Raw genomic sequence first — 17,300 nt, 5'->3', positions numbered from 1 at the left:
GCACCCTCTTTCCTGGGGAGTAATTTCCCCCTCCAGATTTTTTTAAGCCTTCAAAATGACACATTTTAGAATTTAGATCCATCTTCAAGCTAAGAACGTTTATGGTCAATATCTTCTCTTTCCTTGTCTCCCTTCCATTATCTCTTCTGTTTCTTTATCCATCCTCTTCTTTCATTGTCACTGTGCTGTCTTTCATTGTTCATTTTCTGATGGTTTTGATTGCCAGTCCTCTGCTGCATGATTCAGTGCCTTTAATTTCACTTATTTCAAGTTCGGTTGAGTGCGCAGTCCTGATTCGTTTCGTGCATAGGCCGTTAGAAATAGTGCACCAAACAATAACGTTTACATAAGCGTTCAGTACAGTCCATACCACCTGAACACGTACTATTTCTAAATTTGCAAAATGTACATTATACATAGGTAAAAATGTTCACTATTTTATACCTTGACGTAAATGGTTTACACAACATATACGCATTATAGAAATGTTGAGTAAGTTGGAGCTCAATAAACACGCATACTGCATAAAGAGGATGGAACACATGCACCTAATTAACTGAAGCTAAAAGAAACATGTAATTCGTGCATACTAGTGATGGGCAAGCAAAGCAAGACCTGAGGCTGCTTTGAGACTTCTGTTTGGCTTAGGTTCGGTCCTTGTCCCATGTAGACTACCTTCAAAATGGAGACATGCCAAGCACCCCAACCAGCCCCCATTCTCTCTCGCTAATGCAGTTTCAGAAATACAAAAATTAAATATATATCTGAGCTTCTATAGAAAATATGCTTTTCTTCTTGCACTGAAAGCAGAACATGTCCATATGAATGTGTCTTTCTCTAACCAGCTGCACTTCTTATATGTCTCCTACAGACCTGTAGCCAATGGAGCTCTGTTGGATCTGGAGACCGCTTTGTTTTCCTAATCAGTTGCCGTCATTGAGGGGTTCAGCCGCCCCTGAATTACAGGGGCGGTGGGTGAGATTTTAAAGTGGTGAGGCGCAAACGAATTAGCATACAGCACCCTAGCGAGCGAGCGAAGCGAGCGAGCCCGAACCCCAAAAGGGGGGTTTTCGGGGGGTTACCCCCCCAAGAAAATTTTGAAAAAAAAGAAGAAAAATCGTGCATTTTCAAGCAAATTTGAGAAAGCAGGAAGGTTAATAAAGCAATTGTGAAAGTGCAGTTATTACATTAATAGATGGCATAACATAGGTAGCTGCTTATTCAGTATTACCACAGAGCTTCATACATTCTGTCCTATTATGCTCAGGTGCTGAATTCAGACTATAAGACTCATGGAAATCTCAGCTCTAAGAGTAGAAGAAGTTGCACAGCAGTGTAATGGTTGCCAGGCTCGTTCCGCAGGAGCGTCAGGAACTTGAAGAAAAGTCCACAGTCTTCCCCTACGGCCTTCCGACTCTATTAGAGTCTAGAGTAACGAATGGCACGCAAGGGGAAAACAGGGAAACAAAACAAGGAAAGGCGGGGGAAGAAAAACAGTCTTACAACATACTGAATATTAGACTCTAGAGTAACGAATGGCAAGCAAGGGGAAAACAGGGAAACAAAACAAGGAAAGGCGGGGGAAGAAAAACAGTCTTACAATATACTGAATATAAAAGAGGCAGCGCAATGCGCTGTTACCGTGATTCTGGTTGAGCTGAGCTTTGTACACACACTTCACATAGGTCCACGCAAGTAGCCCAAATATAAATGGTATAAAGGTTTTCGCAATTTGCCAAGGGGAAAGGTTTGATAGGCAACACAAGCAACGAATCGTTCACCCTGCGGGAGACAGGTCCGGCCAGTGAACAAAGGTGAGCAAATCTGTGTAGTCTCCAAATAGAACAAATACTACAAAACTTTTAAAAACAGAGATAACAATGCATTTCTTACCTCAATCAGAATTTTTTGTATTCAACAAACAAGTAGCAGCATTCACTTTTTGTAAATGAAATCCGCACGTCTGTCTTTCAGTGTAGCAAACTTGTCAATTACTTTCATGTTGAAGTCCGGTATCTTTTGGACAAGCTTGCTCTCTACAGATAGCATCGCCAAAGCATTTAGTCTTTCCTCTAGCATGGTGTTCCTGAGGAATGTCTTTATGCGCTTTAAGGCTGAAAAACATCGTTCAGCTTCTACTGTTGTCATTGGAGTCGTAATCACCATTTTTAGTAAAGTCACTGTCTCTGTAAGTGAGTTTTTCATATGCAGTTTATGAATTAAACTCAGCAAAGTCAAGGTGCTTGTGGCCTTCCGGTACACAGGCATTCCGTAGAGTACAGTTAACTCAGTTCTCAGCTGCCCTTTTTTGAGCATAGGATATGCTTCCACAGCCTGATTCAGAGCACGCTCAGGGAAGGATTCATCATATTGTGCAAACTCTTCACTTTGCAATAAAGTTGCACTCACCAAATGTTTTGTGAATGAAAAACGTTCTTTTGCCTGCACAATTACAATGTCACATATCTCCTTTCCAATTCGAACCAGAGAGGTGATGTTTTGTCTGCGGTTTGCAAAAATAGAATGCTCCGGCAGTTTGCTCTCTAAATCTTCAACCCCATCTCTCACTTTCATAATCTGTTGTACAAATGCAGATGTATTGGCTTTCACAGAGACAGTATCTAGGTCTTTTCTTTGCAACTGATCGTATAACACATCAACAGGAATCATTATGTCATGAAATAAAAACAGTAAGAACTGAAACTCTTTGTCTTGTAGTGTTCTAATAAAGCCATGGGCTTCACTCTGACTTGTGTGATCAAAGTCTGCTCTGGATGCTATGGCGACAAAACATTTCTCAAGGCCCTCCCTCTGTTCAAAGATTAAGTTGACTGTACGAATGTGAAAGTTCCAACGAGTTGAGGATCCCCTTGGTACGCTTTTGTCCACAATCTCATGAAGGGCTTCTGTTCTTTTGGGGGAACGTGTGAAGAATGCTGCTATGCCTCCGATATCCTGAAAGAAAACTCGTGTCTCTCTGATCTTTGATACCGCCTGTTGCATAATAAGATTGAGTTGGTGGGCGTAACAGTGCACAAAATGAGCATTAGGGTACACATCTCGAATTCGTTTCTGTACTCCACTAAGGCTTCCACTCATTACGGACGCACCATCATAGCTTTGTGCGATACGTTTTTGTTTTTGAGGCAGGTCCGGGAAAATTAAGTCCAGTTGACACAGTATTGCTTCAGTGATGGTTGCTGCACTAGAGTCACTTAAATGCGTGAAGCCATAAAATCTTTCCACAACGTTTCTGTCACTGTCAAGGTACCGAAACACTAACACGGACTGTGTTTGAGTGGACACATCAGTGGTGTCATCAGCCTGAATAGCCACAAAGTCTGTGTTTCGCAACTCTTGCACAATATGGCTTCTTATAATTTCGAGCATACAGGCAAGGAGTTCATTTTGTATTGTATTAGAGGTGCCCTTAAAGACTGTAGCATGTTGTAAATGTCTTTCCAAATCCCGGTCTATGGTTGACATTAAATCCACTAGGCCTCGGAAGATCCCAGGTTTTGAGGAAGTTTCTGATTCGTCATGGCCTCGCAATGCCAGTTCGAAAGCACCACAGAAACGAATGCAATCAATGATCTTGGATAGATTTTGTCTGTTCTTATCAACAGCTTCATTGTGTTTTTGAATGGATTTGCGATACGCATCATTTATCTGCTGCTCAATTGGTGCGTCTTCCCCCAACATTCCCAGTCTTGTCAGGTTTTCCAGATGATTTCTTGTGAGCGCATGCTTCTTTATTTTTTCAGCGATGTGCTTCAGGTCGACCATTCCTTGCCGTGTCCAAGAAAAGTCACCGCCAAACAGCAAGCAGGGGAAGCAGAACAGAGAATTTCTTATAGGGCACCCTGTAAGCCAATCAGCTTTTGTGTACCAGGCATTTGAGAATGTACGTTTTGACTTTTTTCCTCTGTCCTGGGTAGTTTGCTGTAGGTTTATTTCAGGCTGATGAGGTCCTAATTGTTTTATCTGTAGTTTTTGTTCAAGTGGCCGTGACTGGAATGACTTTGTAATCAGCTCTTGTACTGTATTCATGATGGTGTGTTGCTGGCCTTACCAATATATATATTAAAGAAACCTGTCCATAATCAAAGTACAACGTATAAGGTGCAGTGCAATAATATCAAATTTCAGTATAAATACATTATACATATATCTTGTGCATTATCCTAATACATCTCAAATGACTGCTAAAAATAGAGCCGTACTGCCTCCTGCCTCTCTGTGCCATAGTGGTTGCTGGAGGCACTGAAAGACACTGCTTGAGGGCCTTGAGAGTGACCACATACATACATAGCCCTAACTCCCATGTAAAAAAAATATATAGCATCAGTTTCCTTACCTTTAACACTGGTGTTTGCTGGGTTGTAGCCGGGGTCGGGTGAGAGAGCAGCAAAGGAGGTTGGGGTCCTCTTGTTGTTTGCTGGAAAATTGCCCCAAAATGCGGTAATGTTTCAGGTTGTCAGGTGCTGAAAATGAAAAGATAACAATTTATTTTTGAAACAGTAGGGTAATGAAACAAAGACTGTGGGGAAAAAACATAACGCTCCAATTTTTTCCTTGCAGTTTGCATCCAGCTCTTAGATGACAGTTAATAGCTCTCTGTTGTATGTTAGGATTTTAACTTAGAAACTGCAAGTAACAAAAGGATCTCTCTGACAAAAGCAGTCATAGGGTCAGCAGGTGAAACACGAGGGATACAGCCAAAGTGAGTGCAGATGGAATCTGGGATGCAGGGGGAGAAATAAACAAGAGAGAGTAAGTAGCTATGAGAGAGAGCAAACTCAGAACATGGGGGCGGGTATTTTTGAGGGGTAAAAACACTGAAGGGCTAGAGCTGGAAAACACATGCACTCTGATGGAGTGATTGCTCAAAAAGAAAAAGTGGTTTCCTAAAAGTGTGCTGTGGAACGCTGCTAGTCAGCCAGTCAAGATGATGGTAAAGAGGCTATGCTCCAGGGAAAGGATAAACAAATGGTGTATAAAGAAAGGCTCAAATAAGGAGCAACTAAATGAGAGTGACATACACAAGGAATGGTAAGTAATAGGCGGGCTCTATGACCCTGTAAGTTCTTGGTAACCTCACAGATTTTTCACAACTGTCTGGTAGGCAGGACCTAAAAACAAGCATTGGCAGACCCTGCTAATAAGACCTATTGGCTTTTCATTAATGTTTTTTTTGCCATTATGCACAGCATTGTAGCTGCTGTGCAATAAGGCTAAAAACAAATAGTGATACACCCATCGAGTCATTGTGTAAGCCTGCGCATGTGGGCATCTAAAAAACACCCTTTAAAAAATGACTGATCTAAGATGGATAAAAGTAGAGTGAAGGTGTTATTTGAAAATATAGCACAAAAGCACTTTATAAAAACAAATTAACGAATGAGCAGGTTGGGGAGTGTATTGGGGACTAGGAGGAGGGGGACACAACAAACCGAATGGAGAGATGCAAAAAGAGGGAGAGAAGACGGGCGGAAGAGAACAACATAGAGTGCAGGCAAAGTGCAGGTGGAGGGAGAAAAGCACATGGGCGGAGAGAGCGAGGGGCGAAAAGCACACTGGGGAGTCAGCCGGAAACCACATGCAATTCAATGTAGTACTTAAAAAAATCCAAAAAAAAGTCCCCTAAAAGTTAGCAGAGGAAGCATAGCAACCAGCCAATTAAAGAGGTAGTAAAGAGACTGTGTTGCATGGTAGGGACAAATAAAAGATTGGAAAAAAAGGCATCAAATAAGAAGTAGCTTAAGGAGAGTGACAGGAAAGCCAACCAATGGTAAAAAAAGAGCAGGCTGCAAGCCCCTGTATGTTCTTAGCACGCCCACCCACAATACTACTTCGCAACCTGACAGCGCAGTCTCAACCTAATGTTAGCAGAGTGCCTGTCATATCAAGCATTTGCAAAGTCAATAGGTATCGCCTTCAAAGGAGATTCCTTAACTATTGGCTTTGTAATGATTGCTTTAAAGCTCATGGTGCAACAGAAGAACCTACGACACAACGCATACGTGCCAATGGACTCTGCCACTTGTGCATGTACAGCTCTAATCTCGTGTTGAACCCACGATGACTCCATGTACATGTGTGTGCATACATCACAGCATATGCATCATGATGCATACGTCGTCATGATGCAATGCATTCACATCCATTTTTGATTGCATAATTTCAACATGCCTGTGTCAAAAAGGTAAAGATTTGTTTTTAAAAAGCATATGAAAATAAAGTGAGCGTCCCAGTAGCACATAACAGTTTTATGACCATGTATTGTGATTAAAAAAATATACCCTCAAGCGGAGCCAGATTGTGGATGTGAACTACTTTTTTAAGTAGTTCATATACGTAATAGACTGATGGACAACTATCTAAGCCTGTGTTTAAAGTCAGTTGAACCAAAGTAGACAATGGCCGACAGGGAGGGAAGGAAGAGAGAGAAAAAGACCAAGAGGGGGAGCGTTTCTGTCAGTAACAAGGGCTCCCCAGACAACTAAGGCAATCTGTAGGCGAGACCTAAAAAAAACAAGACGAAAGCAGCATCAGACAGCATCTAGTTGAATACGAATTCAAGTAAATATGGGCAAAATGAATGCGAAAGAAAAAGATACCCAATAAAAATATCTTTCCTCGCTCCCAAACACGAAAGCTGCAGTACAAGCGGTGGTATAGGTCCGGCACCATCAGAGTAAAATGGACATACTCCAATTCAGAACGTTCAGAGCGTACTTCCTTTTGTTCACTTGCACCTTGTTTCCTTGGCACAGGCTGAAACGAGTCCGACTTCTGTTTATTATGCGTGCAGCGTGCCTTGGCTTTTACAAATTACAGCTACGGCATGCAGGGCCGGCCTTAGGCATGTGCAAGCTGTGCACCTGCACAGGGCCACCAAACCCCAGGGGCCACCATGAGGAATCGGATACAATACATATTCGTGGCGGCCCCTGGCAGGGATTTGGCGCATGAACGACTGAGGCGTGCTAAATCCAATGTGATGCACGCTGAATGGTTGTTCTTATACTCTTTTCCTTTCTAACCCAGTCTCGTCTTTGTGTGGGGTCGGCCTTGTTTCGGGCTCTTCTGGTAGGTCTTGTCCTTGTTTAGAACTATTTTCCAGGAGAATCGAGCTTGTTTTAATAGTCCAGATCTGACAACTCCGGAGGCTCGCATGCGCGAGCATGCGCAGTGCCCGCGAGTCCTGCAGCAAAGGGGATCACCGGCGGCAGGAGGGGTGGCAGCACCAATGCCCGGCGTACAGCGAGCAGCACCCAGACCGGCCGAGGCCATGCACCGGCACGCCTAGAGACCCTGGGCAAGAAAGGCCGCCTTGCAGAGGATAGCATGCCAGTGTGCAACCTTTGGTGCCAGCTGCGAGGTGAGCAGCCTGAGGGTCAGGGCATGGGGAGAGGGAGTGAGGAGGTCAGCGTGTGCCACTGCAGAGTGAACCCGAGGGAAGGTGAGCCATTGGACGAGGGTGTGGGGAGCCCTGGGGAGGAGGGCAGGTCAGGCGTAGGAATGTATCCCAGCCCGTGGGGGTGAGGAGCCGGGGGCGTGGGGAAGGTTGGGTGAGGATGTTATTGTAGATGGTGTGTGCTTTGGGTCTGGGTGGAGGTAAGCCGTGTGAGGTGGCGAGCTGGAGGTATTCTGGGGGTCAGGGGAAGGGAGGGCATGATGAATCGTGAGAGAGAGCCTCTCTCTCACGATTCATCTCTGAGAGGGCGCGGGTCGGAGAGGTGGTCACCGTGCGCCAGGGGTAGGGAGTGGTACAGATCGGCGCTGTATGTGGAGGGAAGAGTGAGTCAGGAGTGCAGGGGCGGTGTTTACTTGTGGCTGAGGGGAGGCATGGTGACCTTTGGAGGTGTAACTTGGGAGGCACGGTCGTATTGGGGGGGAAGAGGAGAGCAGGGTACGAGGTGTTAGACGAAATGTTAAGGATTCATTAAACAATTACTTATCAACAATCATGAAAACAGAGTATGAAGCTGATACTTGTGATCTAATGAGTGGATCTGCCTGCACAAATCTTTTAAAACATCGAGTGTTCGAATGTACTTGGCATTTGGTTATGTCTATTTATATGGTGTTGAGGCAGACATGAAATGCAACGCACCTATGGATTGACGCCTGGAATAGGATGGCAGTGCCTACCCATGTTAACTCAATCTAATGCCCTTTTGCAGAGACCTAGGTAGGAGACTGGCTTCTTGATCATTTCTTTAATTACATTCTAGTGCTTGTCATGTGACTAGCAGAGAAAACTAGTTTAACTAGTCCTCAGTTTGCAATTGGTGAAGCGCCTTCTCTGTCCATACTAGGGGCATAGTTACCATTGGTTCAGCAAGTACAGTGGTACCGAGACCCAAAACCCTCAGGGGCCCATTGAACCCTGATAATTGCTATATTTTACTTCCTGAGCAGCAGCCAAAGGGGCCATTTTCCTTGCTTACGCCACAGCCCATGGGGTCGTTGGTACGCTGTGCTAGTGGTTCGTACGTCTGCTTTAAAGTTGTCTCCTGACTGGATGTTCCTTGCACATTCATTTTGCTTCAGTGAACCTCTAGTGCCTTTCCATAGCCTTAGGACTCACTGTAATTATTCCTTGTTTAATAGGTGCTCTGAAAGCGAGCAGAACTGGTTGCTGGAATATGGCACTATACAAGAAACCTTAATGAAATATATTGGTTTTTTTCTTTTGACAATGTGGTAAAGTGGACGAGTCTTTGGTTACCTGTAGGCTGTCTTCAGGATCAGTTAGTGACGCACTGAGACAGGTCTCTGTGTGCCATGATTTCAAGGTAGCTTACTCTCTTCCTGCTAAGGTCACTTCCCAAATAGATCATGAACTATTCTCTAGGCTCTACTGTTCTCAGTGGACTGAGAAAACAGACCTTGTATGCCAGGTCACATGATCTACCCTATAATTTTATAACACTCTTCAAATAAACCTTCCATATGTGGCTAGTCCTCACAATGTGTCATACATGTAGTGGGAAGGGTAATTACTATCAATCAGTCAGGGTTTGTAAAGCTCAGCTGCTTCACACATAAGGGTCTCGAGGCGGTGTGGGATTCATGCTGCTGGATCATGCTGCTTGTTAGTTGAACAGCGAGGTCTTGTGGTCCTTCCTGAACTGCTGGAGCGATGGTGAGGCTCTGAGGTGCAGGGGGAGGGTTTTCAGGTCTTCACTGCCAGGTGGGCATTGGGTGGCTGCTAGGGAGATGGTTCTGGAACATATTTTCCTGGTAGGTTGGTGGAAATTCACTCGTTCATTAAGGTATGCTGGTCCTTCACTGTGTAGTCCAGGGAAGACATGGCTTGGCAGTTCGGGCTGGACTGTTCCCATGAGGCACAGGGTCAAGGTTGATTTGCATATGGCTATGTCTGAACTGGGGTGGTGTGGTGAGCAAAACAAACGATGGATTTAGGCCCAGATCTCTGTACTGGGGTGAATGTATGGCATTGTTCTGCATTCTGTCCATCAACTGTTGTTTTTGCAAGAAAATAAAAATGACACACAAATTCGGAAGGGTAGGAGCAGCCGCAGGTACTGGTCATCTAACGCCTTTTCTGGACGTTTTATTAAAACACCTTCCTGAGCTCCGCCCCGCCCGGACCCCCTCTTCCGGGGCCCCCTACCTACGCTCCCTGCACAGGTCCACCATGAGCCTAGAGCCGCCCCTGCGGCATGGACAACAACACTCGTCACATGGATAATTAACACCCCGTCACCACCACTGAAAAAACGAGTGAATCATCCCGGTCACCATGGGCCGGCTGTCCGGTACTGGATACCGGCACTTTTTTGTTTAGCGGGAGAGAGTACCGGCACTTCTCAAGAGAAATGCAATACTTTCAATTAGAGAGTACCGGCACGTCTATGTTTCCATTTCAAGCACTGCAGGCTGTCACATCACAGCCTTCACGGCGGTCACTGAATGGAAATGTCGCACATCCTTAGCCGCACAGTGCGAGATGATAAGTGCCCAAATGAACGAGATGCCAGTGTCCGATACACGTGAATCCTCACCCCGACTGAAAGGCGGCATGTAAAACATTTAAATTCGTAGACTATGCGAATAGCGCCTCACACAACATAACCCCGACTACTAGCCGCATGTCGTCACACTTTTAAAACTCCTTGCTGCCTGCGCGCTATTAGACCTGCGCTCGGAGTAGGTAGATGTCACACCTGTACACCTTCACGCTGAGGGGCTGGATATGATCCTTCACACGGAGGAAGTACCTGCATGCCACACTTGTGAACCCCGTTCAGGCTGAGACGCTGCATATCTCAGTTCTGATCCTTCACACATGAGTACAGCCATGTCACGCTTGTGATCCTTGATTCGCTGTAGCAGGATGTCACGCTTTTAAACCTGCAAGGTGCGTAAGTAGTTGCGTGTCACACTTGTGAACTATCTCACTTCTATTCCTTCACGGCGAGTAAGCGGCGGCATGTCACTTTAGTAAACCTCCGCCTTGAGCAGCCGCACGTTACATTTACACCTTCACGCTCGATTACCTACATAGCACACTTTTTAAGCTCCACGCTGAGTTGCCAGTCACACTTCTCCGCCCCCACGCAGAGCCGCACGCTACAGCCTGGGTGAGAGCGGCCAGCGGCCGCCCGTAGCCGGGTACTACTTACCACGCCTGATTGAACTTCTAAGTTCTAGTCCACACACCACGAGGTCCACGAGGCGAGTGAACCGTGAACCGGATCCAACGACACTGCAGCGCTGCGCGCCGCAAATGGCCAATCACTGCATGACTACATTAAGTCAGAGACAGTGATTGGCCATTGTGCAGGGCGGCTGAGCCACCCACGCTCGGCATCCAATATGGATTGCCCCTGCTGTGCTGCGCGGTGACCGGCCAATCCTGGCGCTGCATGCAGCGCCAGGATTGGCTTGGAGGGCACACTAACTGCTCGCCCTGTCGCCCTTTTGCTGTCAGGGACTGTCGCCAGCATAAACCTGCACCCCCCCCCCCACTAGCTAATGGGGCCCAGGCCCTGGGGACTTTAATGCGCATGCTCGGGCAAGTTGCTGCCCGAAGCATACATGCGGGAAAACAACTAAGACCTCAGTGACTCAATCTGTCAATCAGTCACCAGCCCCGGCAGCCCGCCCCCCCCTGTGCACTCCCGATTCAGTCGGGTGCTGCCCGGCGGCGCCGGATAAATATCGTGCTAAAACTAAGTAAATGTAAAAACATTTATTTTAAGTATTTTACCGTACGGCAGCCGCGGGTCCAGGGCTGGTGGGGCTACGCCCCTACGCCCCAATGGACGCACCGCGGCTGCTGAATTAGCCTGTTTTTGTTAAGCAATGGGGACACCAAGATGTAAACATAAAAATAACTTTTCATGCCTTTGCTTTTCGCCTAGCAGTGTACTTTTTTTGCAAAAATATTTTTAAATTTTTATAGTCAGATTTAACGTGATGTCTTTTAATTAAACATACTGTATTAATTTAGCCCAGGAGAGAGATGAACACAAAGCACTGTTAAATAGGAGATTGAAGGCAACATCCATCTGAATTGTAGAGTTTATCAGGAAACTCGGCTAAAATCCCAGCTTGCTCATTTGACCAAATAGTGTGGTCCTAGGCCAATCACTGTACTTCAGTGTCTCATTTTCCTTGCACGACCAATTTGAGAGCACTACGAAGTAATTCAGAATGCAAGACGTGCAATAATGCAACTCGTTCATGGTCTATTAGTGAGTGATATTGCTTTACATTTAACCATCAATCAAGTACAAACAGAGCAACCCCTCTAATCAAGGAGACAGGATTCTAAAACCAAAGCACCAAATAATTCCCCCTAGTGCGCTAGTCATATTTAACAACACAATCCCAAAGTTCTCATACATTCAATGAATAATACACCACCATACTTGTGAGCAAAGGAAGCTAATGAGAATACCATAGGTCTAGAAAAATAATTATTCTAGTCATTAAAAATGTATTTACATGACATAAATTACTCCATATAAATGGAAACAAATTGTTTTTTTTCTAAGACAAAAAAATCTATTTTTAGACAAATATACATCCACCAAATATAACACAGAGCCTTTATGAAATTCATCAGTCATACTAATGTCCAGGGTAGGTGGATTTTAACACAATTATTCATTGATGCGTTTCGGTGGGTTGAATATATTATTTCCACCTCCTTCAAAACAAAAAAAATGAATATAAGAAAGATTGATTTGTTTAAAACATTTATAAACGAAAGAAAAATAACAATACTTCATATTCTATTAAATCTGTAGGGTAGAACAGTAAATCCAGCCCAATGGACAATAAACGTAACTCCATGTATAACACTAAAAAGACATCAAATAATTTAATACTGAATAAACATGATGTGATTCCACAATACATTTCTTGTGTGATTTACACTCCAAGCCTTCGATAGGTCTGCTTGTGCTATGGCTCTTGAAGCTACTTCTGATTGATGTCTCTATGGACTTGCTGGCTTTCCCAGCTCTGGCACATACATGAAGCTCATGTTACTTTCTACGGCCCTGCCTACATCTTTACAGCAGGTACCCAGCAGTATTAGCAGACAATTATAACTCTGTATTCCTCTGGAAACTGAGACTGTAAAAGGACGTGCTGGCATCTTCCACCTTGCACATGCTTTGCATGCAGTACCCTTCCGTCAAAGTCTCGGTTGCTCATGAGCCATAATTCCTATCATTTGCATGACTCAGATCTGCTCAAAATGTGCCTTTACTTGGATTCACAATGTGTGTTAGATAACGTCCTATGACAGATTCCCTGTGGTCATGAGGGTGATCAGTTGCCCAGGCGCTCTCCTCTAATCATATAGTTATTTTTCCACCATTACCTAATTTTGTTGCAGACCAGCCCATTTCATGATAAGGTACACCTTGTCTACATCCATTACTACTGCAGCAGGCCTCATCGTCGCCCATCAGTAAGGCAGGAGACCCTGTTTTCATTATGTTTTCATTGTGTTTTAACTTGGCAGGCACCTTCTAAGCCATCAATATCACAACATGTCGAATACCCAACGAACAGTTACACAGAGGGTCCTGTTTTGAATAAGTGATAAAACAGAGGGTTTTAATGTGGCAGGACTAGGCCTTTCCACCCTCGCTTCATTGCTCCACTTGGGGAAGAGTTCAGAACGAATGTTCAGTGCACTTGTCTGTCTCAAATTTTCCTTAACTCATCACTCAGACAGAAACTGCACCTTTCGGAGAACGTGGACCCCCAAAAGTCTCCCCCGGCATAACAGTATATCCTTTAGCCCGCCTAAGTCCAGGTGGCCACCACGAGCTCGGACAGTGACATCCAGGAGGAGAAGACGCATGGATTAATTGGGTACCACCTGAAAAGGCGTTACTTTGTCCCACAGGTGTCTATCTGTGTCTGAAGACAGCGCTTGAGATGGCAGTCTTCAGAGGTAGAATTGGCTGTGCTGGAAAAGGCTTTGGAAACCTACCCTGGAACTACTTCTAAATACGTGTATGTGCACTCGGAGGATTTGTAAACTATAGCAAAGTGTTTTTTTGTTTTATTTGTTGTTTTTGTGTGTGCAGCAGTTGCTTACTTCATCTCTCTAGCAATGGAATTCTGAAAGTCCAGGGGCACATAAGGGAATGACGCTCCTGCGATAGTGTAGACTGAGGAGCAAGCTGAAATCGCACCAGATGTTGTAGAAGGGACGCGGAGTCCCAGAAACAGGGGTATCAATGACCAAGACGATGTCTAAATGATTCTCTGGAGGCCCAGGCCTATCCAGGACATCACCGGCAGTGTCCGCATCTGTATGGGGAAAGAGGCCTGTGAAGGAGTCTAAAGAGGCAGGAACTGGTGAGTGGACACCATTTAGGTTGACGTGATTTCCCATTCGACATGTGCTCCACAGAAGCTTAGGGCGCTGGGATAGGGTCAGGCACCTGACTGAGATGAATCTAGTTCTACTGTAATCCTATTGCCCTATCGAAAGCAAACCTTACTTTACCTCCAAACATACCTCTTGATTTGTCAGTGTCTGTGCAATAGTTTGTGTGCAAGGACATGCAAATATATTTAGGTACTAGAAAAGGCACAGTTGTCGTCTGCCATTAGGGTCCTGAAATGGGCCTCCCTAATTGCAATTTTGATACTAGATGTGTTTTGATATTTGCTACTGCTTTCTACCGTGTAATGACATTGAGAAATAAACTTGTTTTGAGAGTGTGGACTCTTGTTTGCTTTTATTTTCATTGGGTGCTGATGGTTTGAAGTAAGTAGGACTTTGCTGCTGGTCTCTGTGGTGAAGAGGGGGGTGGGTGGTGGATTGAAGGGCCCTCTAGGCCCTCCTTGGAGAATTTGGATGTGTGGTCAACCAAGAGCTGCCTTTCTATGCCCATTTTTTCCAGCGGGATTGGTCTTGGATTGTGCATATATTTAGAAACATAGCAGATTGTTTTGATGAATTACACAATATCTGAGTATGATTATTGGGGACAAAAGTCAATATAAGAACACTAAGAACTATGGGGTTGATTTAGAGTTTGGCAGAGAGATACTCTGTCACAAACATGACTGATATCCCGTTCACATTGTCGCAAGTGCACTATAGCCTAATGCACTTGTAACAAGACAGACGGAGCACCTGTCCGCCGCGCTCTTAATCAGGCCTCAGGCCTAGGGAGGGACATCTAGAATTCTAGATGTCATGTTATATATAGATATTGTTGTGCAGCACAACACATGCGCAGTGTGTTCCCTACACGGTTTGCACATTGCATTGCCTGATGCCCCTTTTCTGCACTTACTGTTTCTTCTCAGTGGCCACCAAAGTATATATTGGACCTTTTCGCCTCCCTGGTTATATATTGGGCCTTTTGACCTCCCTAGTTAAACATTTTCCATCCCCCAGTGCCGTTTTAGCCTCACTAGTTCAGGCACCTAGAGCCTGAGATTTGAAAGGCTTCCATTTGAGGAGCAGCTCTGGAAAGCATGCCCTTCCCAAAATCTCGCGAGATTTCAGGAACAGTGGAATCTACAAGCTTAAACTTACCTTGTGAACACCTTGGACCAGCGTCGTCTTCCTCGCCGGGCCCTTCAGTCCTGCGGCTCCGGCTCCAGAGTCGGCACTCGAGTACTGCACTTGAAAAAGAGCAAGAAAAGAATGAATTATTCAAAGGTGGTAAGGTTAATTATTGCAACAGCTCTTTCGCCCCCCGGAGGCAAGTTGCTTTCAAAGGTTAGTGCATCATTTTCAATCCTTTATCCAAGATTGTTTTGATACTCAAGTAATGAGTTGTGAAGGAACACATAGGACCTTGGGTGACCAAGACTCTCCATATTTTTAATTAAGGTTTCATGCTGTTGCAGAACAACAGAAATACTTTTGTGGCAAAAGCATCTCGAGGTCTTACTAGAAAGAGACCAAGTTCAAGGTATTAGTGAATGAATGAAGAGTGAATGAGCATCATAAAGAAAAGCAATCGAAGGCACAGAGAGATGCAGATTCATAGCCCCCTTTTCCTATTCCATTACAGTGCATACCGCTCTGAGAAAACAACCCAGAGATTTAATTATGGCACATAAACAAAAGAAAAAAGGTATCTAGGATTCATAAACAGATACCTGGATAGGGTGGTTTATGTATATTACAGTCTCGCATGAATAGGAAGTGACTGTACATGTTTATATTCCAGAGAAATAATCACAGAAGACCCTCATCAGATGTGCCCCAGTCAAGGAAGCTTGCGATTCCTTTCCCCATCCACCACACTTTAAAACCTAAGCTCCAGCTGCAAGTACCAGACCAGAGCATCAGAAGGCATCTTCTCCATCATCCCAACCCCCCTTCCCTTAGCGGCGATTCCTTAGCTCCGTTTGTTATTTAATGGCAGGTTGGGGTCTGGCTGTAGGGTCAAAGGCAAACAGTCTTCACTTCTACAGAAGCCTGGAAATTCAGGTGAGTGGAATTGGCATTGTTAGAAATCCAAGCCAAGCCCACACACATAATCTCGGCCCAAGTGAAAATAAATCCTGAAGAGACTGTTGACATCCACAATATGGCTCAAGTCTTGATAGAAGAAACCCCTTCTGTGGGAGACTTAGGATGGGCATTAGCAAGCCTCCAAAATGAAGTTCTATTCCTGAGACGAGAAACACAGTCCCTGAAGACAGAATTACCAAAGTTCAAGTCATGGGAAATCCCCTGGGGTGCTAAACTCCAGATCCTTACAACCTGCTAGGTTTCCTTCTTCAGGAGAAAACACATACATGGGGGAACGCCACCAATGGCCACTCAAACGTCAGGGAGTGGTTCCATGAATCTAGCAGTAATGACCCTACAAATGTTCCTTTAGCTGCCCTAGAGTGCTTTTCAGGTGATAGGGCTAAGTACACAATGTTTATGAACCAATGTCCGCTTCATTTTCTTTGCTAACCCGCGGCCTTCCCTGACGATGCCTCAAAAGTGACCTTTATTATTTCCTACTTGGTAGGGTCCAGTTGTCAATTTCCCTGGTGGAACGGAATTACCCACTCCTTTACAACTTTAGTGTTTTTAAGGAAAGCATGAGAAAACCTTTTGAAAGACACACCTTTATGCAGGAAAGTGACAATGAGCTCCTAAACCTGAAACAGGATAATGAAGATCTTCTTACCTACATATCCAATTTCAACTGTCTTGTGTCCAAAACCAATTGGCGGGAGGACAAGAGAACATCACTGTTCTACAGGGGACTATGAGAAGACTTGAAAAGACTTGAAGTGCATCTTGTCTCAGATAGTTGACTCCCCAGGACTGCTCTAAGTTCATAGATCTGATAGTCAAGATAGATCAACGAGTAAGTGAAACGAAGGGTCCTGGTTGGACAGTAAACTCATTGTGGTCTAAGGAGAAAAAAGAGACCCCGAAAATAAGAACCCAGACACTTCTGAACCTTTGCAGATAGGGGGATCATGCGGCCCGTTAACCAATGAAGAAAAAGACAAAAGGCGAAATTTGAATTTGTGTTTATATTGTGGTCGTTTTGCCCGAGAGTGTCCAGCAATAGCGAACACTCCAACTACACGAAAGTACATGTGATCTCCACTAACCCTATTCATCCTGAGTCAGGGAATGACTAAGCTCGGAGGGTGTTGAGACCACTCCTCTGAGCACTTCTATTAGTCTGGTCTCCCACACACTAACGAACATAGTCATATTTTCCCCCAAACATTAGATGATTCATGTGCCTTTAATTCTTTCGACCCAACAAAGAAAGACATTACCTATGATACTCGATTTTGGGGCCACAGGA

General features: G+C 44.7%; 1 protein-coding gene across 3 annotated transcripts in view; it reads left to right on the top strand.

Annotated features, from left to right (window-relative positions):
* The window catches only part of CCDC28B (coiled-coil domain containing 28B), a 33,660-nt gene extending 19,426 nt beyond the window's left edge, over window positions 1-14,234 (top strand). For all 3 annotated transcript variants that reach the window (XM_085648433.1, XM_085648434.1, XM_085648435.1), the window contains one exon: window positions 13,228-14,234. In XM_085648433.1, the coding sequence (XP_085504559.1) occupies window positions 13,228-13,282 (55 nt within the window). In that variant the 3' untranslated portion in view covers window positions 13,283-14,234. The remainder of the gene's footprint in view (window positions 1-13,227) is intronic.
* Window positions 14,235-17,300: the final 3,066 nt, after the last annotated feature.

The sequence above is a fragment of the Triturus cristatus genome, chromosome 3_2, assembly GCF_964204655.1.
Source record: "Triturus cristatus chromosome 3_2, aTriCri1.1, whole genome shotgun sequence".
Taxonomy (NCBI): domain Eukaryota; kingdom Metazoa; phylum Chordata; class Amphibia; order Caudata; family Salamandridae; genus Triturus; species Triturus cristatus.
Note: the sequence above shows the minus strand (reverse complement) of the source record. Positions and strands in the feature narration are given on the sequence as shown.